We start from the raw sequence: 26,076 nt of genomic DNA, 5'->3' as shown, positions 1-26,076 counted from the left end.
GCGGGGCGGAGATGGGGGAAGGCTGTTTGGGACTTGTCTAAGGAGTTGGGGGACATCGAGTAGAAATGTCTGAAGGCTGATGGGTGGGGGTCAGAGAGGGTCTGGCTGGAGACGAGGTTTGGACTTACTAGCATCGGTGGCAGCTGAAGTGGTCAGGTGGGTGGAGTTGCCCAGGGAACTCCTTTTCATGGGCTCTGGGAAGGGGCCAAGGTCAGACTCAGCTCTGGAGTCTCCTGAGAGCTGGGCACAGAGCAGGGATGGGGAGTCAGGTGGCCAGGGCCTCCAGCAGGACTGAAATGGGGTCAGTGGGTTTGGTGCTTCTTGTGAGGGTTGAGACCTTTGCCTTTGCAGTGTGGTGTCGGGGTGTGCGGGGAAGGGTGGATCACAGAGGATGAGGAGGGAGTAAAGGTGAAGGTGCTCAGATATCAAGGAATTTGGTCAGTCAGGTTGTCATTCTTTTGCTTGTGTTTGTCATTATTCAAATTATTCCCCTGCTGACTGAAGGGCTACTGTGGGGTGCATGTTTAGTCGGTTATATGCTGTGTGCATGTTGTATATGTGGGGGTTTGTAGACAAGATGTGTGTGTGGAGTGTGATGCAGGTGTGTTATTGTTTAGTATTTGTGTATGTCTTTCTGTGCATGGTGTGTAGAGTGCGTGCACACGACCACATTCAGATCCTTGATCCATACAGCAGGCTGGTGCTGAGTCGTCTGCCTAGGCTGGAAACTGGGAAGGATTCATCAAGCTTGTGAATTTATCTTCTCTACTTTGGGTTACAACCAACAGTGTGCTGGTAACAACTGGCCCTCCAGAAAAAAAGAAGGGTGGGGGATTTTAGCATCTGCCAATTTCTGTGATGTAAATACTCTGACTTCAGATTTCACTCTACCAGTGTGAAGTCACTGAATGTGCAGTTGGGAAGAGATGAACAGTAGACACCATTGTATAGCATTTCCACCATACAGGTATAGTAGGCATAAATACCCTTGAGGGTATGATAGTAACAACAGTAAAATAATTAGTATGTAATCAGTTTTGAAAATGCATTCCTGGGCCAGGCATGGTTTCTTATGCCTGTAATTCCAGCACTCTGGGAGGCAGAAGCTGGAGGATCACTTGAGGTCAGGAGTTCAAGACCAGCCTGGCCAACATGGTGAAACTCCGTCTCTACCAAAAAAAAAAAAAAATACAAAAATTAGCTGGGTGGGTGTGGCAGCGCATTACCGGTAATCCCAGCTACTTGGGAGGCTGAGTCACAAGAATTGCATGAACCCAGGAGGTGGAGGTTGCAGTGAGCCGAGATCATGTCACTGCATTCCACATTCTAGCCTGGGCAACAGAGCAAGACTCTTGTCTCAAAAAAAAAAAAAAAAAGAAAGAAAGAAAAGAAAAGAAAATGCATTCCCTTTGCTTTTAATAGAGTTTATTTAATTGTAAGTTCACATTAGGATTTCTATTTTTCTTTTTTTTGAACTTTTTTTTTTCCTCTCTCTTTTTAAAGACAGGTCTCACTATGTTGCCCAGCCTGGTCTCAAACTCCTGGGTTCAAGCGATCCTCCCACTTCAGCCTCCCAGAGTGCTGGGATTGCAGGCATGAGCCACTGCTCCAAGCAGGGTTTCTCAGCATCAGCACCATAACATTTTGGTCTGGAGATCCTTTGCAGGGGGTTTGGGGGGACTGACATGTGCATTATGCAGGCAGCATCCTTGGCCTCTACCTACTAGATGTTAGTAGCACCTCTTCCCCAAATCATGACAGCCCACAATGTCTCCAGACATTGCCAGGTGTCCCCTGGGGTGCAAATTCGCCCCCGGCTAAGGACCAACGGTACTGGCTGTGTTTAACAACTAGCTCACAAAATTCTTAAAAATGTGACACTTGGCTCTTATGAGCCTGTACAAGCCAGCTCAGCACACCGTGGGCACCCCATCCAGATAAATATAAGGCAGTTTTTTTCCCCCACAACTATTTCCCTGGAAAAAGCTGCCACCTTAGGCCTTAGATTTCAGTCTGTACGGAGTCCCTGACCACAGAGAACCCTCTCGGCTTACTGACTGATCCACAGAGCAGTGGACACAGAGTCAGAGATATGCTGCCATAGTGGATCTGTTGTGACATTTTATGAAATGTGAGAATAGGAAGAAATTAGTGATGTTTTTGAATTAATATCTTATTTTAACATATGTTATTCTATATCCTTAAAAGTTTGCATGTTGAAATTGGCAAAACAAACAAACCAAACAAAAACCCCCTTTAAATAAAATCTTTCTGCTGGGAAAATAATGGCCTGTCTTGTGTCAGGAGTGCCCTATAGCTAATGGGTTCCCGCCAAGACTGCGCATCCATGGTGCTCATCCAGATGGCAAGGCTGCCGCTTCTTGGCCCAGGTCCTATTTTTTCCCAGCCTCAAGCTCAGGGCTTGGCTCTTGTTTATTCATTCAAAATCTTTATTAAGCACCTACTATGTACCAAGGAACATAAGTGACTGAAGTCGCAGTTTCTGTTCCCTGGGGTTTGCCATCATTTCAGTTCCGTGGCATCCACTCAGGAGCAGCCATGTGCAGGCCCTGTTTGGATGCTCAGGGGCCAGCAGGAGAGGGAGGGAAAGATGCACATGTGTGCTGGGTGCCTGGTGGTGCCTGGAACGGAACTGGGCACATCACACATGCACCTCCTCCCACCCTCCCACTGTGCTTTTGAGGGAGGGCTTGCTTGTTCACTGAGTGTCTGCCTTCCGCTGCCCTGTAGGTGCTCTGGGGAAACAACACCGACACCGAGGCCTGTACCTTCTGCAGGTAAAAACAACACCAGGCCCAGAGATTTGAAAAATAAAGGGAAGAAAAGAAAGGAGGGAAATAAGAAAGACGAATGGAAGGAAGCAAAGGAGGGAGCAAGGGCAGAGGAGTCAGGGCAAGAGCACTTTAAGCCAAGGCAGTCAAGGAGGGCTTCTTGGGTGAGGTGACGCTGGGACTGTGTGAAGGATGGGAAGGGGCTGCTGTTGGTAGAACTGATGCAAAGGATAGTACAGGAAGAGGGAAGAGCAGGGCACGCACCTGGAAATTTCTGGAATGTGGATGTCTACACTGGGAAAAAGTGGGGCACAGTGGCTCACACCTGTAATCCCAACACTTTGGGAGGCTGAGATGGGCGGATCACTTGAGGTCAGGAGTTTGAGACCAGCCTGGCCAACATGGTGAAACCCCGTCTCTACTAAAAACACAATAATTAGCCGGGCGTGGTGGTGTGCACCTGTAATCCCAGCTACTCTGGAGGCTGAGGCAGGAGAATTGCTTGAACCCAGGAGGCGGAGGTTGCAGTGAGCCAAGATCACGCCACTCCACTCCAGCCTGGGTGACAGAGCGAGACTCCATCTCCAAATAATAATAATAATAATGATAATAATAATCTGGGGGAAAAACATCATAAATTGTGTTTTCTACCCAAGACTGTAGGGAGACAGACAGTTTAAACATTTCCCTGTGCCAGCAGGAGTAACATGACCATCTCCTCCCACCTGCAAGGCTTTCTCACCTGAGGGACATTTGGGGGAGAACTCTCCCTGAGCAGGGGGTGGGGACAGGACACTGGCCAGGATAATGATGATGACAATTTCATAGTATCATAGCACAATGTCAGCTTCCCTGTGTTGAGTCACTACTGGGGATCAAGTTTTTACACCTATCCCCAGCCTATGGGGTGGATATTATCCCCATTCTCTAGGTGAAGGAAGCTGAGCCTTCCAGAGGATAGGAAATGGGCCTGAGGTCACACTGGGCTCAAGCAGAGACTCAGGCAGGGACTGTCTGCTTCAGCCTCTGGGCCCTTTTGGCTGCCAGCAACCTTCTCTTCCTGCATCTCAGCTCCAGGAAGGCTGGGCAGCACTCAGGCGCAGTCTGTGGGCTCTTTGGTATCCAGCTGCCAGCCCGCCTGGGGAAATTTTGATTAGCCCTTGATTTTCAGATCTCCAGCTTCATGGGTTAACAGAAAATAAGCCAAGCTCTTTTAAGAAACTCTCCCCTCTGTCCATGGCCCCCTCTTTCCTCACTCTGCACCACCTGAGAATTTTCACAAATATGCTTCATGGCCAAAGAAGTGAACCCGTGAATGCGGCAGGAGGCTTGGGGAATTGCTGTCGGCCTAGAAGTCTGTGGGAAGTCTGCAGCCCAGGAGACTGACTTGGCCAGAACCCCTCACTCCCCAGCCACCACCCCTGACCCCTCTGGCCTGCCAGGCACTGCCCTGTGCCCTGGGAGCTATGGCAGATTTGAGCAGGGATGTGACAGGAGACGGGAACCACAGAAGCCGGCGGTCCCCATCCCAGTCTGACTCTGGGCACACTAGCGAGTCTCCCTGAGCCCGAGCTTCCTGGCCCTGGTGTGAGACTCTTCTCTCACTCGGGCTTTGATTTCTCCCTCTGGGAAATGAAGCAGGTGGGACTGTGCTCCCTCAGGCTCCGGAAATCTCTGAAATGGGGTGACATTTCTTGCCTTCCTGCCTCCTTCCCCCTCCTGGGCTGTCCTGAGAAGCAGGTGCACTGATGGTGGGTAAACAGAAGGGCCACACTCTGACACAGGGAGGGCTGGGAAATTCTGGCAGAGCAGACGAGCCGGTACACAAATAACTCTGCTACCAGGGAGAGTGCGATAAGGGCCTAGGAACCTCTCTACAGCCGCTGCCACCTGCTCCCCGCACCTCCCTGCTCCCTGATGGCTGCTCTCACACTGAGGAAAGTGGGTCAGAATGTAGGGTGGCTGCATCTGAGTGAATGCCCCCTTGCGTCTCCCCACCCTACCCAGCTGAGCCATGGCTGCTATTGGACAGGGATGGGGGAACGTATGGGATTGAGGGCATCTCTGGGTCCAAAATATGGCCCTGGCCAGTCATTCTCCCTCCCCTCAAATGCCCATGGCTCCCTATTGCCTTCTGGATAAGGTCCAAGTTCCTTAGCCCAGCACTCAAGGCCCTTCACAGCCCTACCCTCCTAGCTGAGGGCCCTCACATAGAGGTGCTCCGTGATTCTCTGTGGAGCAAACGGACCATTCTCCAGCCCAGCCTCTTCCCCTGGGGCTCCTCCCAGGCACTTGGGGCACACTCCAGCCACACCAGAGGCTCGCTGTCTCCTGAGCACCTGGTGGATTCAGTTGCCCTCTCCAGGCCTCTGCCTGCAGTGTGGTCACCTTCTGCACCTCGTGTGTCCTTCAAGATCTTCCTCATTGCTACCTCTTCCCTTGAAGGCTTTTTTTTTTTTTTTTGAGATGGAGTCTCGCTCTGTTGCCAGGCTGGAGTGCAGTGGCATGATATTGGCTCACTGCCACTTCCTCCTCCTGGGTTCAAGCGATTCTCCTGTCTCAGCCTCCAGAGTAGCTGGGACTACAGGCGCCCACGACCATGCCTAGCTAATTTTTGTATTTTTAGTCGAGATGGGGTTTCACCATATTGGCCAGGATGGTCTCAATCTCTTGACCACATGATCCGCCCACCTCGGCCTCCCAAAGTGCTGGGATTAAAGGTGTGAACCACAGCGGCCAGCCCTGAAGGCTTTTTTGACTCCCCAAACAGAACCACATAATCCCACCTCTCAGTATTGTGAGTGATTAAAAGTGTGGTCTCTGGAGCTGGAGTATCTGGGCTCTGATATCTAGCTCTGTTGCTTACTTGCTGTGTGACCCTAGGCAAATTACTTAACCTCCCTGTGCCTCAGTTTTCTCATCTGTGAAATGGGATGATAGTAACACTTATTATAGAGTTGTTGGAGAAATAAGTGAGTTAATATTTGTAACTCACTTACAGCAGTAACTGGACCTGGTTTCTCTCCTGGATAACCTGGATAAGCTTTCTTTTCTTTCTTTCTTTCTTTTTTTTTTTTTTTTTTTTGAGACAGAGTCTCACTGTGTTGCCCAGGCTGGAGTGCAGTGGCGCAATCTCAGCTCACTGCAACCTCGCCTCCTGGGTTCAGTGTTTCTCCTGCCTCAGCCTCCTGAGTAGTTGGGATTACAGGCACGTGCCACCACACCCGGCTAATTTTTGTATTTTTAGTAGAGACAGGGTTTCACCATGTTGGCCAGGCTGGTCTCAAACTCCTGACCTCGTGATCTGCCCCCCTCGGCCTCCTAAAGTGCTGGGATTACAGGCGTCAGCCACTGCGCCTGTCCTACCACCATCTTTTTAAACTTCATCCATCCTCATACTTGAATAATTCTCTTAGGGCATTCATTTAACCATATTCATCCTATATTTATTTATCGAGCACCTACTATATCCTAGGTACCATGCTATGCCCCAGAAATACAGTGAATATAACACAAATAATATCTCTACTTTCATTGTTGCTATAAAAGTGAAGCAGAGGGTGTTATCAGACCATTACAAAGTATGGTAAGTGCTATGAATGGGGACACACTGGATGTGGAGCTGAGGGGCCCCTAACCCAGACTTAGAGGGTAGTCAGGGAAGGCTTCCTGGAAAAAGGATAGCTGAGTATACGATACATTAGGCCTGGGGAGGGATCTCAGGATTCACAGAAACGTGGATCCTGGATTGTAAAATCACAGAACCAAAGACTCTTACTTACATCAAAGCATTCAGAGTTTAGGGTCCAGATTTTCCCTACTTCACTTACTTTTTTTTTTTTTTTCCTAGATTCTCCTTTCTCCAAGACTTGAGACATATCTTGTTAGGGAAATCCAAGCATCTTTATAAAGTACTTTATGCTCATTGTATAACAGAAAAATTATAGATATAAAGAAGCGTGTGGGTGGGCGGAGTCTTCTTCAACTCCTGTCAGTATTTAGGCACATTTCCTTTTTTTCATTCTCTCTGTCTTTTTTTAGTTGTTTTTTTTTTAATTGAGATGTAATATACCATAATATTCACACTTTTAGGGTAAAATTCAGTGGTTTTTGTATATATTCACAAGTTTGTATAACCATCACCACTATCCAATTCCAGAACATTTTCATCACCTCCCAAAGAACTCTGTACCAATTAGCAGTCACTCCCCATTTCCCACTCCATCAACCCTTGGCAACCACTAATTTACCTTCTGTCTCTATCAATTTGCCTACTCTGAACATTTAATGCAAGTGGAATCATATAATATGCAGCCTTCTGTTAACAGAATTATGTTAATTATGTTAAATTAACATAATTAATATTATGTTAATTTACTTAACATAATGTTTTCAAGGTTCATTATGTTGTAGCATGAATCAGTACTTCATCCCATTTTATGGCTATGTACTATTCCATTGTATGTATAGACTGAATTTTAAAAAAATACATGTATTCATTGATAGATTTTTTTTTCACTCTTTTTGGCTATTTTGAATAATGCTGCAACAAACATTTATGCATAAGTTTTTTGTGTGGACATTTTCAGTTACTTTGGGTGTATACCCAGGAGGGGACTTACTGGGTCATATGTTAACTCTCGGTTTAACTTTTAAAGGAACTGCCAAACTGTTTTTCAAAGTGACGGCCCCACTTTCCATTCCCACCAGCGATGTATGAAGTTTCCAGTTTCTCCACACTCCTGTCCACACTTATTATCCTTCCTTTTGAGTATAGCCATCTTAATGGGTGTGAAGTGTATCATTGTAGTTTTGACTGATGACTGATGATGCTGAACATCTTTTCATGTGTTTAGTGGCCACTTGAATATCTTCTTTGGACAAATGCCTATTCAAACAAATCCATTGCCCATTTAAAAATGGGTGATTCACCTGTTTGTTGTTGAGTTGTAATAGTTCTTTATATATCCTGGCTATTAGGACCTGATCAGATAAATGATTTGAAAATATTTGCTCCATTCAGTGGGTTTCTTTTTTTTTTTTTTTAATTATACTTTAAGTTCTAGGGTACATGTGCACAACGTGCAGGTTTGTTACATATGTATACATGTGCCATGTTGGTTTGCTGCACCCATCAACTCGTCATTTACATTAGATATTTCTCCTAATGCTATCCCTCCCCCAGCCCCCACCCCACAATATTCTCTTTCTTGACAGTGACTTTTGAAGCACAAAAGTTTTAAAATTTTGTCTATTTTTTCTTCAGTTGCTTGTGCTTTTGGTGTCATATCTAAGAAACCATTGCTTAACCCAAGGTCATGAAGACTTACACTTACGTCTTCTGCTAAGAGTTTTATAGCTGCAGCTTTTACATTTAGGTCTTTGGTCCATTTAATTTTTTTTTTTTTTTTTTTTTGAGACAAAGTCTTGCTCTCTTACCCAGGCTGGAGTGCAGTGGCATGATCTCGGCTCACTGCAACCTCCGCCTCCTGGGTTCAAGCGATTCTCCTGCCTCAGCCTCCCAAGTAGCTGGGATTACAGGTGCCTGCCACCACACCTGGCTAATGTTTGTATTTTTAGTAGAGGCAGGGTTTCACCATGTTGGCCAGGCTGGTCTCGAACTCCTGACCTCAGGTGATCTGCCCGCCTCAGCCTCCCAAAGTGCTGGGATTACAGATGTGAGACACAGCGCCCGGCCCCATTTGAGTTAATTTTTGTACGTGATGTGAGGTCGGGATCTAACTTTGTTTTTTTGTGTGCGACTATCCAGTTGTCCTAGCATCATTTGTTGAAAACAATGTTCTTTCCCCATTGACTTGCCTTGGCTCCTTTGTAAAAAAATCTGTTGACCATAAATATATGAGTTCATTTCTAGATTCTCAATTATATCCCATTGATCTATATGTCTGTTTTTATGCCAGCACAATATAGTCTTGATTACTGTAGCTTTGTGGTAAGCTTTGAAAATGGGAAGTGTGAGTCTTCTAACTTGGTTCTATTTTTTTTTTTTCAAGATAGTTTGGCTATTCTGGATCCCTGGCATTTCCTTATGAATTTTAGGATGAGCTTCTCAGTTTCTGCAAAAAAGCTAGCTGGGATTTGATAAAGATTACATTGAATCAATTAGGGGAGCGTAGGCATCTTAACATCAAGTCTTCTCATTTATTTCTTTTGGGTATTTATTGAGTGTAAAGTTCAGCTCATGCCAAACGTACTATTCTGATTCCTGACTTACTCTGCTTAATATTCTATGATAGGCATTTCCTTGTGTTATCAAAGATGGAAACCTAATTTCAGTGCTGTATAATATTCCATTGTTGGCTGGGCACAGTGGCGCACACCTGTAATCCCGGCACTCTGGGAGGCAGAGCTTAGAAGTTCGAGACCACCCTGGACAACATGGTGAAACCCCATCTCTACTAAAATACAAAAAATTAGCCGGGCATGGTGGCATGCACCAGTAATCCCAGCTACTTGGGAGGCTGAGGCAGGAGAATTGCTTGAGCCTGGGAGATGGAGGTTGCAGTGAGCCTCGCTGGTGCTGCTGTACTCCAGCCTGGGTGACAGAGTGAGACTCCATCTCAAAAAAAAAAAAAGGAAAAAAAATTCCTTGTTTAGCTGTATCATATAGAATTATAAAATCTTGTTTTGGTGTAATCAGTCTTGGAAGGTACTTCATTTGGGTTCCTTGTTGTGTAGCCCTCTCCCTGACAGGCACAAAGGGACACTGGGAGGACTGATGGCTCACAGAAGAGCAGTGAAATATTAGTGTCAAAGTTGGTCCACAGGTACCCTATGCTGCAGGTGGGGAATGAGGCTCACTGGAGAAACTGACATTCTGGTTCACGGAGAGTTGACCTACCTGTCTTCCTGGCGGCACCACCTTGATGGAATGGAATCAGAAGACAGCATCCAGCAGTCTGCACAGACACGGATAGGGCATGTTTGGTTTAGGCATGTTTTTCTAGAACAGCGGATCTGAAACATTTTTAAATTTGCAGCATGAAATTCATTTTACATTGTAATTCAGTACACATACATTCACCTGAAACAAACATTTTGCTAAATAATACTCTTTTTTTTTTTTTTTTTTGAGACAAAGTCTTACTCTGTCGCCCAGGCTGGAGTGCAGTGGTGCGATCTCAGCTTACTGTAACCTCTGCCTCCCGGGTTCAGGTAATTCTCATGCCTCAGCCTCCTGAGTAGCTGGGATTACAGGCATGTGCCACCACACCTGGCTAATTTTTTGTATTTTTAGTAGAGACAAGGTTTCACTGTGTTCACCGGGCTGGTCTCAAACTCCTGGCCTCAAGTGATCCGCCTGCCTCAGCCTCCCAAAGTGTTGGGATTACAGGCATGAGCCACTGTGCCCAGCCAATACTCACTTTTTGTATCAGCCAGGAGAAGCTAGCCTGTGGCCGGTAAGAACCCCCAAATCTTAGTGGCTCAAGAGCTTTCATTCTCCCTCATGCTACACATCTGTCATGTAGTGGGGCAGCCCTGGGATTTAGGTTGATGGAGGCTTTCTCATCCAGATCATTGCTGGTTTCAGTGGCAAAGGAAAGAGAGCATGGCAGGCCAAAGAATGCTCTTCCCAAAGATGTCTACATCATAATCCTTGGAACCTGTGAATAGGATATGTCACATGGCAGAGGGTAATGACGGTTGCAGATGGAGTTAAGGTTGCTAATTAACTGACCTTAAAATAGGGAGATTGTTCTGGATTATCCAGACGGGTTCAACGTAGTCCCAGGGGTCTTTATAAATGGAAGAGAGAGGCAGAAGAGGAAGTCAGAGTGAGGCAATGTGATAAGAACTGAACCTGCTCTTGCTGCCTTTGAAGATAGAAGCAGGGGCCATGAGCCAAGGAATGTGGGCAGCCCCTAGAAGCTGGGAAGGGCTGGGAAACAGATTCATCCCTTGAGCCTCCAGAAATGAATGCAGCCCTGTGGGTACCTTGATTTTAGTCCAGTGAGGCCCATTTAGTGTTTCTGAACTACCAAACTATAAGATAATATGTTGGGTGTGTGGGTTTTTTTTTTTTTTTTTTTTTTTTGAGACAGGGTTTCACTCTGTCGCCCAGGCTCAAGTGCAGTGGCACAATCTTGACTCACTGCAACCTCCACCTCCTAGGTTCAAGTGATCCTCCCATCTCAGCGTTCGAGTAGCTGGTACTACAGGCACACACCACTGTGCCTGGCTAATTTTTGTATTTTTGTAGAGATGGGGTTTCACCATGTTGCCCACATTGGTCTTGAATTCCTGAACTCAAGTGATCCTCCCATGTCGGCCTCCCAAAGTGCTGGGATTACAGGCATGAGCCACCACACCTGGCCTGTTTGTGTTGGTTTAGGCCACTAAGTGTGTGGTAATTTGTTACAGCAGCCATAGAAAATGAATACAGAGGGCATGGGGAATCAAGCACCAGCACTTAAATCTGCCTGGCACTGACATCTGGCACTTCTACTCATATTTCATTGGCCAGAGCAAGCCACATGGACATGCCTAACTTCATAGGACCAGAGAAATCTGATACTCCCATACCCCCAGGCTTAGAAGGAAACTGAATTTTGGTGAATATAGTAATGTCTATTATACCTTGCTACCTGCAGTGCATGCTTATATTTTCTAGTCTATTCCATTCCATTTCATTAAAAAAAAATTTTAAGTTATTTATTTATTTATTTTTGAGACGGAGTCTTGCTCTGTTGCCCAGGCTGGAGTGAAGTCACATGATCTCAGCTCACTGCAACTTCCGCCTCCCTGGTTGAAGCGATTCTTCTGCCTCAGCCTCCCGAATAGCTGGGATTACAGGTGCATGCCACCATGTCCGGCTAATTTTTGTATTTTTAGTAGAGACTGGGTTTCACCATGTTGACCAGGCTGGTCTTGAACTCCTGACCTCAAGTGATCCTCCCACCTCGGCTGGGATTACAGGCATGATCCCGAAGTGCTGGGATTACAGGCATGAACCACCATGCCCAGCCATAAGTTGGTTTTATTATCAACTAGTATGTTGTGACCCCCTGTTTGGAAAACATTACTCTACAGACCCTCTTCTGCCCGGGCCTCCTCGACTATATGACAGACCTAGATGTGTGACACACCTAGGTATAGCTGATTGGCCCAGGTGTAGAACACATGACCAGTGCTGACCAATCAAATTCCTCTACTGGGAATTTGGAAGTGGGCCATTCAACCAGTTAGCAGTGGGAAGCTGAGTGAGAATCAGAGCGGAAACAGTGTCAGAGTGGGAGTCACATCCAAGCCAAAAGGATGGAGGAGGAGAAAAGCCTTGAGTAAGTAGAGAGAGCTGGTCCACAGAGGCAATGGGGCAGCTGCCCAGAAAGCAGTGCAACCGGGGGAAAATGAAGCCCCAGGAGGAGAGGTGCAGAGAGAGTGAGACTGCCTGAGATTCAGATGGCTTCCCAGATCCTGCGCCAGCCCCCATGCATCCTGCCTGCATCCCGTGAGAATTTTGCCTTCTTATAACATGCCCTCCCCCTTTTCTTCAGCTACCCTGGGCGGTGGGGTTGGGTGTGGTGGGGGCTGGTTCTGTTCCTTGTCTCCACTGAGCCTTAATCAGCTGGAACACTGCTGGTATTTCTCTTATAGGCACCCAGCTCTGTGAATCAGGCTGTGGGGCATAGATGGGGCTGGGGATGAGGCAGACCCTACCTCTGGCATCCTGGAAATTTGGCTTTGACCAGTCTTGGACGTGTGTGCTTGCTCTTCAAAGTTGACAGGCAGAGCCATCTGTGTGACGCTGCATAGGTGGAGGTCCCAGGAAACGAAACATCCTCACAGGGGCCTCTTTTCTGATAGTGTTAGGGTCAGGAAGTCAGAGGAGTTTTATCACAGAGGGCTTGGCAGTGTCACAGAGTGGAAAGGACATGGGCTCGGGAGACAGGCAGACCATGCTTCACCTTGGTGAGCCTCAATTTCCTCATCTCTGAAATGGTATTGTAAGGATCAGCAGTGTTCTAGGAAAAATACCTAAAGTCATGTCTAGAGCATGGCATGCTCTTGGGGAATGTGGTGGCTGCTGCTGTTGTTTGAGGAAGCCATCAGATTCCTGCTTCCTGAAGGAGGTGGTCCTGGTGCTGACAAGGTTAGCAGCAGGTCATTCCCCACTGCTGGCCACACTTCCTACCCTGGCCACCCTCACTGTGCCCCTTGCCCCTCTCCTCTCCTCATTTCTCCTCTTTATTGTTATTCCCGATGTTGATGAAAACACCCGGTTTAGGAAAACAGCCGGGTTGGATATGAAGCACCCAGTTTCTGGAGGCAGGCAGATAGAATTGGGTGTGAATCCTGACCGAGCGCCTGGCTTGCTGTGTGTTCTTGGGGAAATTACTGCGTCTCTCTGAGCCTTGAGCTAATTACCTGTAAAATGAGGATGATAATCCCCATTTCACAGAGCTATTATGAGAAATAATTAGCCACTCAACAAAGTTCTGTCTTCCCTCCCTCCCTTCTTAAGTTGCCTCTTCCAGCCTGACCAGGGTGTCTCGCTCCTTCCAGCAGTCCCTGGAATGGTTTCCCCTGACTCAGTTGTTTGTGGCCTCAGGCACTTGTGGCCTCTCCTTTCCCTCAGACCATGGGCTCCCGAGGCTTCTGGAAGCAGGTGGAGTCCCTTGTGGCCGGTGCCACTTCTCTGGTCTTCTCTGCACGTCCAGCCCCAGCTTGGGAGCTGCTGCTTCAAACCTTGTGATCTGTATTTTTCCTCACTTTAGCAATTATCACACCCCAGCTGACTGTGGCATCTTCACACTCTGAACACTAATAAATATTTATGAGAAGGAAGCTGGACGCGGTGGCTCACGCCTGTAATCCCAGCACTTTGGAAGGCTGGAGGTGGGAGGATCACTTGAGGTCAGGAGTTTGAGACCAGCCTGGCCAACATGGAGAAACCCCATCTCTACTAAAAATACAAAAATTAGCCTGGCCTGGTGGTGCATGCCTGTAATCCTAGCTACAGGGGAGGCTGAGGCACAAGAATCGCTTGAACCTGGGGGATGGAGGTTGCAGTGAGCTGAGATCACGCCACTGCACTCCAGCCTGTGCAACAGAGCGAGACTCCATCTCAAAAAAATATAAATAAATAAATAAATAAATAAATAAATAAATAAATATTTATCAGCAGGCGAAAAGCCCAGGGCTCCCAGGGGAGGTGGGGCGGGATGTGCCAGGCTTCTTAGCAAGCCATGCTCACACTCATCAGTGGTTCCTGCCAGCCCAGAAGTGAGAGGTGGGGGTGGGCAGGGCCAGGGCTATCAATCCAGCACAGAGCCACCACCCACTCGCCTTCTCTTCTGGAAGGAGGCAGGAGTGGCTGTCCATGTGCCATGGCGGGCCTCACTGTCCTGCCCACCCTGGTGCCTACTGGACCCTGTGCTCCTGGGGGAGGACTGGGTGGCAGGAAGCCCTCTCAGCCTCATGTGTTCCTGCCCTACCCCTCTGTCCATGGCTGTTTTAGCCTCTCTTATTCCATCTTTTATTTTCGCCCGTCCAGGGCCTGTGTCCCTATCCTCCCCTCTCTTCCCCAACCCCCTCTCTTATCTCGCGGTCTCTGTCTCTATCTTTCAATTTTCTTCTCTCCCTCCCAACAATTACTTTGAGAGATCCTGGAGCTAGCTGTTGGGAGCTAGCTGTTGGCAGCTAGGGAAGGGGGTCTCAGGCTCCAAGACCCAGCTCGGGGGAGAGGGCAGGAGGAGATACGGAAGGCAAGTGAGTTCCACTTTTTGGGAGTCATGGACTACATCTCAACCTGATTCCTTATCCAGCTGGGTGACCATGGCTTATTCTCTGCCTTTCCTGGGCTTCAGTTTCTGTGAAGTAAGGCAGTTGATTCCTTCACTCATTCATTCATTCATTCACCTGTTCAACTAATGTTTATTGAGTGTTTGCTACCTGCCATTCATCATTTTTTGTTTGTTTGCTTTTGAGACTGAGTCTTGCTCTGTCGCCCAGGCTGGAGTGCAGTGGCGTGATCTTGGCTCACTGCAAGCTCCATCTTCTGGGTTCAGGCAATTCTACCTCAGCCTCCCAAGTAGCTGGGATTACAAGCGCCCACCACCATGCCCAGCTAATTTTTGCATTTTTAGTAGAGATGGGGTTTCACCACATTAGGCTGGTCTTGAACTCCTGACCTCCTCGGCCTCCCAAAATCCTGGGATTACAGGCATGAGCCACCGTTCCTGGTCCCATCATTTATTAAACAATGATTGCAGTGCTGTTCTGGGTGCTTGGGATAGATGCATCTGTGGATAAGAGAGACAAAGATCCCTGCCGTCGTGGAGTGACATATTAGCAGAGTAGACACATAATAAAGAAGCAAAATATGTGTACATTCGAAAGTGGTAAGTGTTGGTTGGGCGTGGTGGCTCACGCCTATAATCTCAGCACTTTGGGAAGTCGAGGTGGGCAGATCGCTTGAGTCCAGGAGTCTGAGAGCAGCTGAGCAATTTGGTGAAACCCCATTTCTAACAAAAAACAAAACAAAACAAGAAAACAAAAAATAAAAATTAGCCCAGGGTGGTGGCGTGTGCCTGTGGTCCCAGCGACTTGAGAGGCTGAGCAGGAGGATCGTTTGAGCCCAGGAGGCAGAGATTGAAGAAGTGAGCTGAGATCACGCCACTGCACTCCAGCCTGAGTGACAGAGTGAAACTTTGTCTCAAAAAAGAGAGTGATGAGTGCTATGGAAAAAGAAGAAGTAGAGCAAGAGAGGGACTTCAGGCCCCGGAGGCACAGTGGGGTTGAGCATGCAGATGTCTCGGGGAGAGCCTCCCAGAAGAGAACTGTCCCCGAGGTGGGAATCGCCCTGGTGTGCTTGAGGACCAGCCGGGGGTAGACGTGGCTGGAGATGGGTGAGGGAGAGTAGTAGGAGGTGACACCGGGAGGTGAGGGTAGATCACACAGACCTTACAGCATGCCAGGCTTTTCCTCACTTGAGCTCAGAAAACTTGCACTTGGAGACTCCCGCAGCCTGCCCTGCAAAGACCTGACTGCAAGGTGGCTGTTGCGTAGCCCAGGAGAGCTCTAATGGCTATCGTGGAGGCTTACCAGTGGAGATGGTAAGAGCGGATTACATGGGCACTGTTCGGATCTCAAGCCTGCATGGTGCCTGTCAGTCACTCCAGCCCTGGTCCCCAGTCCTGCCTCAAGGTGGCCCGCAGGAGCTTGCCCCTGGGCAGGATACGCGAACCCTGGCCTGACCTCTCTTTCTCTCCACAGAGTGTTCAAGAAGGCCAGTCCAAATGGAAAGGTGAGTCTGTAACAGCTGCGCCCAGCGCCTCCCTGACCTCACACTCTGGTCATTTTCTCTTGGGAAGCAGAGGAAACGGCATGTCCCCTGAAATGCACACCTCTGTGGGAGGGGGCAGGTGCTGCTCCCCGTCTTAGGGGTGACACAGCTCTCTCTCGGAGCTGTCAGTTGAAGGGGGAGGGACACACTCAGGAAACTTTCAGAGTGGGGAAGCACAGCTCCCCTGAGCTCTGGTGTAGGGAGAGACGGCCTGTCATAGAGAGACTTCAGTAAGTATGTGACAGTGGAGGACAAGCCAACCAGTAAGCGCCGAGGGCCGTGGGGGAGTGAGTCCCCTGCTGTGAGAGGACCCTAGCGTCACCTCCTTAGCCAGGGCAGCTCCCAGGGCCTGGCTTCCTTGCTTTGTCCTTGCAGACCCAGATGCCATCCTGCTTCCCCCTCAGTTTAGCAGGTAGACATTACTGACACCATTCCACACCAGGTCTGGGCTGAGCCGGCGGGGACAGGAGCAGGGTGTACTGAGATGAATGAGGCACAGTCTGTGCCTCTCACAGCCAGATGGCAGAGGCAGACACAGAAATCCATCATTTCAGCATGAAGTGGCAGGCGGGAGATACGGGGCCATTGGGGCTGCAGGACCCAGCCTGGTGGGCAGCGGCAGCTTCTAGGAGGGATGCATTTCCAGCAAGGCAAGGTGAAAACAGCATTGTAGGCAGGACATAAAAGCATAGGAACTGTGGGAATCTTAAGCAGGTGAGTTCAGAGTGCCAAGAGAGAGGCTGAGGCTGAGAGCCTGCAGGGCTGGTCACGGGAACACTGTGGCTTGGCTTATGAGCTGGCCTGGGTTGGCAAATAGCACCACGTGTGCTTCCACATCTCTCTTCTGTGCCCACAGTAGATAATATCAGTCACCATTGCCCTTCCCTGCTGCACCAGGGTTTCATCTTAGATTCCTTCTCAGCCCAGAGTCCGAGACAGCTCCCCGTCCCCTCTCCCCGCCGGTAGATCAGACTTGGCACTTGGAATGAAACCCATTTGTCATCCTTATTTTTGGACACTGAGGAACCATTAATGGGTTTCAGGCAGCAGTAGCATGGTTAGATTTGAATTTTAGGGCTGGTCACAGTGGCTCATGCCTATAATCCCAGCACTTTGGGAGGCCAAGGTGGGTGGATCACTTGAGGTCAGGAGTTTGAAACCCTGTCTCTACTAAAAATACAAAAATTAGCTAGGCGTGGTGGTGCATGCCTGTAGTTCCAGCTATTTGGGAGGCTGAGGTGTGAGGATCACTTTAACCCGGGAGGTAGAGGTTGCAGTGAGCTGAAATTGCACCACTGCACTCCAGCCTGGGCGACAGAGGGAAACTCCATCTCAAAAAAAAAAAAAAAGAAAGATTTGCATTTTAGGGTGACTAGTCTAGCTAAGGAGGAGAGCAGGCTCTCAGTGAGTGAGCAGCAAGGGGCTGGTGTGGTGGTCTAGGCAGGAGTGGCTGTGGGGATGGAGAGGTACGGACTTGAGAAATAATGATGGCGATCGAGTCACAAGGATTGAAGGGTTGTTGAGGAACAGCACACATCAGGATGACGCTCTGGATCTGGTTTAGCCGCTGGAATTCTGTCTCGGGGTTTTTCCCTCCCGGTTGGCTACTGAGTGGGGCGTGAGCCCCCAAACCCTCAGTGCCTCAGAAGGCAAGTCCTCACACACAGAACTGCTAACTGTGTGAGGCGGTGCATTTGTTCATTAGCTGGATGTCACCTTTCCACAATGTATATCTATTTTAAAACATTGTGTTGTACATGATAAATAACATATACTTTTAACTCAATTTAAAAAATTAATTAGGCCGGGCACGGTGTCTCACGCCTGTAATCCCAGCACTTTGGGAGGCTGAGGCAGGCTGATCACCTGAGGTCAGGAGTTTGAGACCAGCCTGACCAACATGGTGAAACCCCATCTCTACTATAAAAGCAAAAAGTAGCTGCGTGTGGTGGTGCATGCCTGTAATCCCAGCTACTTAGGAGGCTGAGGCAGGAGAATCGCCTGAACCTGGGAGGCGGAGGTTGCAGGGATCTGAGATCGCGCCATTGCACTCCAGGCCGGGCAACAAGAGCAAAATTCCATCTCGAAAAAAAAATTATTTAAGAAAAAGGAAACGAGTCCTCGTATCAGTGGATCCCCGCCTGGCTGCATGGGAGAAGGAGCAACTGAAGAACACAGCGCGGCCTGCGTTCAGAGCCTCTGAGGGCTCAGCGCTCCCGCCTGCCTGGGGGCTCTCACCCTCTGAGATGCCCACACTCCCACTCACCCAGCTTCTCTGCCCCTGCTGCTCCACTGGCAGTGGTGCTTGGCATGAAGATCTCTCCGGGCCTCAGTGTCCTCATCTGTAAAACAGGAACAATAATGACTCCTTCAAGGGTTTTGGGAGGAAGTGGTGCTTTTAAGATTTTACAGGGGTTTGTGAATCTTGGTATTAGGGCTGGGGTGAAGGCCCAAGTCCAGTTAGGATTTTGATAAGGGTTAGGGATGGGTCTGGAGTTTCAGAGGCTGCCCGCAGGGTTTCCTCCAAGACAGGGTCCTGTGTCCTCTGGGCCTGCAGCTGCTAACGCCCCCTATGCCTCTCCTCCTCAGCTCACCGTCTACCTGGGAAAGCGGGACTTTGTGGACCACATCGACCTCGTGGACCCTGTGGGTGAGTCCCTGGAGGGCGAGAGGAGGGCTGGGGGAAGATGGGGCTGGCCAAGCCTCCCAGAAATAGCTCTCAGCTCTCCAGAGGGGCCCGGTGCCAAGAACGGGGGTGAATGGCTTCCTGCTTCAGGCAGCAAGCATTTACTGAGCAGCTACTTTCCCACTCAAGTGAGGACTGCAAGAAGAGACTGTGGGAAGGACTGAGGTGACAATCAGGGAAGGCGTCCTGATGATGGTAAGAAGGGTGAGGGTGATGACGACAGACACCGCCACTTACTATAAGGCGTGTCATGTAGCAGACAGTGGGGGTGGCTATGATGACTATCCCTGCTTTCCAGACAAGGAGAATGAGGCACAGAGTGGCTCAGTGACTTACTCCAGGTCATAGAGTGAGTAGATAGAGGAGCCCGGTTCAAACCTGGCAGAGTCTGCAAAACTCTTTGTTCTGCTTCCTTGTGATGGCAAAGAGTGGGAGACAGAGGGAGAACCCTTCTTAGGACTTGTGAAATGGGGGCTGTCCTCATGTACATGGGGTTCCTGCTAGAAGCTGGGCTGTGGCTGAAGGCACCTTCCAAGTTCTTGTTCAAGTTCAGGGTTTTGCAATTTCTGCATGCTTGACATTTTGGATTGGATAGTTCTTTGTTGGTGTGGCCTGTCCTGTGTGTTATAGGCTGGATAGCCACATCCCTGGTCTCTACTCATTCGATGCCCAGAGTACCTCACGCTCCAGTTAGGCCAACTAAAAATGTCTTTAGGCCAAGTGCGGTGGCTCACGCCTGTAATCCCAGCACTTTGGGAGGCGGATCACCCAAGGTCAGGAGTTTGAGACCAGCCTGGCCCACATGGTGAAATATCATCTCTACTAAAAAATACAGAAAAAAAAAATAGCCGAGCATGGTGGCATGCACCTGTATTCCCTGCTACTGGGGTGGCTGAGGCATGAGAATCGCTTGAACCCAGGAGGCAGAGTTGCAGTGAGCGAGATCATGCCACCGCACTCCAGCCTGGGTGACAGAGCAAGACTCTGGCTCAGAAAAAAAAAAAAAAAAAAAAAAGATGAGCAAATCAAAGTGAGGCCTAGTATGGCCTTTCCCATCATGTCCCTGTGGGCTGTCCTGGGTCCAGGGCAGGAGTGATTTGTGTGGATCCTGAGCCAAGGAAGCGAGCCTGGCTGCAGGCTTCAGCTCACCAGGAGGAAGACCTGGGGACCCTGGGCTCCCAGGGCCAGGGGGCTGTCAGCAGAGCCCTTCATGGCCTAGAGCAGAACACCCCCAATTCTCCCCTCCAACCCTGCCTGGGATGCTGTTTGGTGTCTTCTGAAGCTCAGTATCCCTTTGCCATTGGCATCTTCTCCCTGAGGTGGCCTCTCAGAGGCCGGGAGCAGGCATCCTGGTGTTCACCTGTGGCTGCTTCATGTTGTCATTTCCGGTGGGCCCTCTGAGGCCAGGGTTGTCCATGCCCATTGGCCTACTAAGGACAGCAGCAGAGGTGGCCCAGAGACTGGGAGAGGACAGGGGCAGGAAACCAGCCCCCAACACACGCAGGCACCCTGAGAGCTGTTCAGCAGGTGTTCACAGAGCACCCCCTTTGTGCCAGGCCCCTTGTGAGCCCTGGTATCCCCAAGAACTCTGGGGCACTGTGCAGAGCTGATCAGGGACTCACTGTGAGAGATTCTTCTCCCATAGTGACGCTGCCATTTGGCTTGATCTGATCACACCCTCCCTATGCTTACCGATTCCCCACCAAACCTGCACGCAAGTCCAAGCCCACTGGCCTGCCCAACAGGACATTGATGATCCATCCTGGCCCTCCTCTTCCACCAGCAGTGGAGTGACAATGGGTTAGAGGGTAGGGGGAGAGAGAGAGGAAAGAAAGGTTTGACCAAAGATAGACAGGGGATGTCAGCCAAGGGGGTGACCCTGAGCCAGTGTTTCTGGCCTCCTGGGGTGCTGAGCAGAGATGTCCTTTGTGTCCAGCTGGACTCTGCCCCCAAGGGCAGGCCTCAGGGCACTGAGGCGCCTTCCACAATCTGCAGAGTGCTCTCGAGTGCTTGGCACTGTCTAAGCGCTGTACACATATGCACATTCACACATGTACCCATTCAGTCGTCACGGGAGCCCCATGAGGGAGGCACTGCAGATCACAACCCCCAATCCACATGTGCCAAGCCCAAGCTCTGAAAACCTAACATTGCTTCCAAGTTTAATGCAGAATTCATTTATTGGCAAACCTGACCCAAACTGATGCGAGGCTATTTATGCCTTATTTAGCCTCTTGGTGAGAATATTTGTGTTTTCCTACAGAGGTATTAATGGCTTTAGTAATAAGGTACAGATCTTGCAGAGGTCATTACAGAATATATGGAACATGTACCATTTTGCCTATTTTATTTTATTTTATTTTATTTTGAGACAGAGTCTCGCTCTGTTGCCCAGGCTGGAGTGCAGTGGGATGATCTCAGCTCACTGCAGCCTCTGCCTCCCAGGTTCAGGTGATTCTCTTGCTTCATTCTCCCGAGTAGCTGGAACTACAGGGGCCCGCCACCATGCCCAGCTATTTTTGTATTTATAGTAGAGTTGAGGTTTCACCATGTTGGCCAGGCTGGTCTTGAACTCTTGGCCTCAAGTGATCCGCCCACCTCAGCCTCCCAAAGTGTTGGAATTATGTGCATGACCCACCATGCCCGGCCCATTTTGCCTCTCTATACTTCGCAATTTCTAAATTCCAAAGAATACCTGGTTCTAGGAGTTTCGGACCTATGTTATTATTCTTACTAACAGATGAAGAAACAGAAATGGTCTCTAACCTGCCTAAAGTCACCAGCTGGGTCTGTTATACTGGCCTGGGATGGGGGAAGGGTGGAGCATGGCGGAGGTGGGCAGTGCCACCCTCTAGGTGCCGGCCTTTCCATTTTTCTCAGGATGATTTTAGATGAACAGATGGTTGGATCTGGGCTTGGGCTGGTGTTTGGGGCACAGAGGTTTGGGAGACCAGGTTGGGAGAGGCTGCTTACTCTCTGTCCTTTCCCCAGATGGTGTGGTCCTGGTGGATCCTGAGTATCTCAAAGAGCGGAGAGGTAGGCTGTGGCCCCCATCCCCAGCCTGTCAAGGGCCTCCTCTTCCCCCCGGACCTCTAGCATAGGAACTCCCTGCCCATCCCCACTGGTTCCCCTGAAAGCCCCAACAAATACCCCTACAGATGCCGTTGCCTCCTCCAGCCTGGGACGGCCCTGCCCCAAGCCTACTTTGGGAGAAGGTTTCCCCATGCCCTGAGCACTTTCACATCAATATGTCATGACTCTGGCAAGGCTGGGGATGCCAGCAGGGCAGGAGTAGGTTCTTCTTTAACAGAACAGAACATTGATACCGGGGCAGTATCAATGCGCAGGAAGACAAGAGTGCAGACTGAGCTGTGACAAGACCCTTGCCGTCCAGATACCACCCAGCACTTGCCCTGCCCCCACAACTCCCTGCTCCTTCCCCAGGTCCCCTACCCCCACCCCAGGCCTGCCAGACTACTCCAGCCCCCGCCAAGCCTGTCAGACCGTTTCCATACCCCTCCACATATGCCCTGGGGAGAGGTGGGAGGGGGAAGGACAGAGCTGGCTCAGCAGGCAGCCCCCTCCTCCTCCCAGGGGCCAGGCCATGGCATCCTTCTGGTACTCACTACCAGCCCTCCTGGTGGAGACAGTGCAGCCATCCCCACAGAGCTTGGGACAGGCTTGGGGCCTCCAGTGGGGCCCGTCCCAGGGCTGCTGCCGGCACTCTGGGGGGCTCGCTTGCTGCTCTCCCAGGCCCCTCCTCAGTGCTCCTCGCTCCCCACAGTCTATGTGACGCTGACCTGCGCCTTCCGCTATGGCCGGGAGGACCTGGATGTCCTGGGCCTGACCTTTCGCAAGGACCTGTTTGTGGCCAACGTACAGTCGTTCCCACCGGCCCCCGAGGACAAGAAGCCCCTGACGCGGCTGCAGGAACGCCTCATCAAGAAGCTGGGCGAGCACGCTTACCCTTTCACCTTTGAGGTCAGGAACTGCCATCCCTGGGGCCCCATTCCAGAAACGCCACCTCTAGGAAGCCCTCTGGGGTGGGCATAAGAGGGCGGTGAGGGTCAGCTGCTCCCTGTCACCCAGTTTCCCAGTGTATGCTGGGACCTGGGGCACTGTCACCTGTGTTACCTGGTAAGTGTCTCTTCTCCAGCCCCTGCTGGGGTTTGTCACCTGTACCTTTGGGCTACTCCTCAGACCCTTCTGAGGCCAGGTCATTGGTGGGAGAAAGGGGGCGCTAAGGGGCTTCAGAGAAAGAAAGAGCCCTTTCTGGACCCTGCATCACTGCAAGGTGTTTCCCGCTCAGATCAGCTCCCCACTTGCCCGGCAGCAACCCAGCTCGCAAGAGAGGGATGGCAAGTAGGTGATCTGTCTGCCCCCACCACCTTTCAAATCAGAGACTTTAAGATGCTGGATTTCAAAATCTCAAGTTTCTTAGGCTCTCTGATTCTGAGATTCAGTGTGGTCTCTCCCTTTCTTGGAGGCTGAGAGAGTGGAGAGGGTCATGGAGTCACCTTTTCCACGTAGACATGTTAGCTCCCTATGGCTGCTGAAACAGATTGCCACAAACTCGGCAGCAATTAAAACAACACAGATGTATGAGCTTACAGCTCTGGAGGTCAGAAGTCCCAAAACAGGTCTCAGTGGGCTACCATGGAGGCGTGGCAGGGCTGGCTCCTCTGGAGGCCCTCGGGGAGCGTCCACCTTTTCCAGCATTGCTTTCCTTGGCTCACAGTGCCTTCCTCCATTGTCAAAGCCAGCAGTGGCCGTTGAGTCTTTTGTACATCCCATCACTGTGGCTCAGACATTTCTGCCCCCTGCTTCCACTTCTAAGGACTCTTGTGATTATACTAGGCCCACCAAAATCATCCAGGATACGGTCCCCATCTCAAGGCCTTAATTGGATCTGCAAAGTCACTTTTGTCATTAAGGTCCCAGGTTTGGGTGATTAGGGTGTGGACATCTTTGGGGAACATTATTCTGCCAACCACAGTAGACATCATAGAAAGATCTATTTAAACCATTGCTGCAAGGACTGGGCTGGGCCAAACCCTTTAGATAAAGAAAACTCTTTATCTAAAGAGTTTTAGATGGGGCATGGCTTGGCATGGTCTGATGGGATAGACATGGCCTGTCCCCTGGGGCCCTTGGTCTGATGGGTGTATGGGAGTGTCTGGGCTGCAATACATGAGACAGGACAGTGGTGGATGTGACAGGTGGCTCGTTCTGTCCTCTTCTTGACAGATCCCTCCAAACCTTCCATGCTCTGTGACACTGCAGCCGGGGCCCGAAGACACGGGGAAGGTAGGTCACCCCAAGGGGACCATCTCTCTGGCTCCAGGAGTCTCATGTCCCCAGGTCCCTGGCTTTCTCCCTGGGAGGTGCTGGACACACAGGACCACTCTCCCTGTTGAACAGTCTTTGTGTCTAGGCTAAGCTGGTCCCACCTTGGACAACCAGTCTCTCTTCAGACAGGGCAGCAGGTACGGGGTGAGCCTCACTCTCCCATTCAGTGATGGGTCTGGAGGCTCTCCTGGGTGGCGTTGGCTGCAACAGGACCAAAGTGTTCTGAGGACCTACACCTGGCCTCATGTAACCCCTGGCAACCTGGAATCAAAGTGCTATCATCCCCATTTCACAGATGGGGAAACTGAGGGTTGGAGAGAAGTGACACCACTAGCTCCAGACCTTTGAGCCCAGCTTCCTCATCTGTAAGATGGAGATAACAGCACGTGCCTCCTTGTCTTGTTAGAGGAATACCAGATAAGCCACCCAGGGCTGGGTCTGCGCACAGTAGTAGGCGCCCCCAGTCTGCTCAGGTGCCTGTTGCTATTTCTGGGCAGCTGCCTGGATGAGGATGGCCACCCAGACTGAGGCAGGAATCCAAAGAGCAGAGCCCCGTTTGGGTGGTTTGGGATGTCCCATGTCAGATGGAGGAGGCAGCACAGCATTGGGGCTGAGCACAAGGGCGTTCCCCTGCTTCTTCCAGACCAAGGAAGGCTGGGCTGTGGGAGCTTGGTGTTCCTGTCCAGTGTCCTCGTTTGTAAAATGAGAGGTGGGCTGGCTGTGTACTGGGGACCCTGCTTCTCCAAGGCCCTGTGGTCAGTGACCCCTTCCCCACAGGCTTGCGGTGTGGACTATGAAGTCAAAGCCTTCTGCGCGGAGAATTTGGAGGAGAAGATCCACAAGCGGTGAGTAGGATGCCAGGGTGTGGGCCGCCTGCTGGGTGAGGGAGGGAGACAGGATGGGCAAAGTCCAAGAGGAGATAAGTAACAATACCTGGAAGTGTGTGAGGAGGGACGCACATTCCAGCCTTGGAAGGGCACTCTGGAAGCTGGGAGGTCACGGAGGGCTTCCTTGGGTAGGTGGCTTCGACTGCCCGGGTTCAGGCTGCAGCATCTTCTCCTTTGCACCATTGTGGCAGCTTCCTCCCTCATCTGCCTGCCTCTCATTTCATCCCCTCCAGACTGCATGTCTTTTTAATTTGTTTTGGAAAAACCCTAAATTCAGATTGTGTTAAACAGTGAGCAGGCTGTTTCCTGACCATCCCCATTTTCCAGTTTTCCTCCTGGGAGGCGTTCAGCAGGAGTGGAGTGTGTGTCAATGGCAGCTTCTAAGTGAGGAGGAAGTGGAGAGAGTGAACCCATCCAGGGGAGAGTGACAGGGAGGTCAGCCCACATCTAAGAGATGGGAAGCGTTCTCTGGAGAAGCACAGCCCGGGCTGACAGAGAGCCCAGGCTGGCAGCCAGAAACAGCTGGCCCGGATGTCTCATGCCTGCCCCTCCTGGGTCGGGCTGTGCTCTGTCTGCCTCCTGGAATAGCTGGTGGGCCCTCGACGCTGATGTGCCTGCATCCAGAGGCACTGTTCCCAGAGGAGGTTGGCTGAGGGCACAGCAGCCTTTTTAGGGCGTGGGCTGAGTTTGCCACCTGGTGGCTATCGGGTGTATTGCATGCATTTGCATCTGCAGCCCTGGCAGCTGTGTGTGAGGAGATGGGACTTTTCTCCCTTGCTTCTCTGTCTCCCTTTTCCTCTTAAGACCTGAGACCAGGGAAGAGGAAGGGTGCTGTGGGATGTGGGAGGAGGCTTGGTAAGCACAAGAAAGAGGAGGTGACATCGAGAGCCACCCCTCTCACCCTACCACCAATGGGACATTTAAAATCCACACCAAGGAGTTACTAATAATAATGATATAGAAGCTATCATTTATCAAGGGCTGATTAGGTGCCAGACACCATTTACAGTGCTGGGCTGTATGAACTAATTTAATCCTCACAGCAGCTCTAAGAAG

The 26,076-nt window shown here is 50.3% G+C and overlaps 1 protein-coding gene across 4 annotated transcripts in view; it reads left to right on the top strand.

Annotated features, from left to right (window-relative positions):
- ARRB1 (arrestin beta 1) overlaps nt 1-26,076 on the top strand; it is a 91,217-nt gene that overhangs the window by 45,293 nt on the left and 19,848 nt on the right. For all 4 annotated transcript variants that reach the window (XM_016921618.4, XM_016921616.4, XM_016921617.4 and 1 more), the window contains exons 2-7: nt 16,029-16,059; nt 18,688-18,748; nt 21,776-21,820; nt 22,569-22,765; nt 24,032-24,091; nt 24,911-24,978. In XM_016921618.4, coding sequence (XP_016777107.1) covers nt 16,029-16,059; nt 18,688-18,748; nt 21,776-21,820; nt 22,569-22,765; nt 24,032-24,091; nt 24,911-24,978 — 462 coding nt within the window. The remainder of the gene's footprint in view (nt 1-16,028; nt 16,060-18,687; nt 18,749-21,775; nt 21,821-22,568; nt 22,766-24,031; nt 24,092-24,910; nt 24,979-26,076) is intronic.

This window comes from Pan troglodytes, chromosome 9, assembly GCF_028858775.2.
Source record: "Pan troglodytes isolate AG18354 chromosome 9, NHGRI_mPanTro3-v2.0_pri, whole genome shotgun sequence".
Taxonomy (NCBI): domain Eukaryota; kingdom Metazoa; phylum Chordata; class Mammalia; order Primates; family Hominidae; genus Pan; species Pan troglodytes.
The sequence above is the reverse complement of the archived record's forward strand: the minus strand, read 5'-3'. Positions and strand labels throughout refer to the sequence as shown.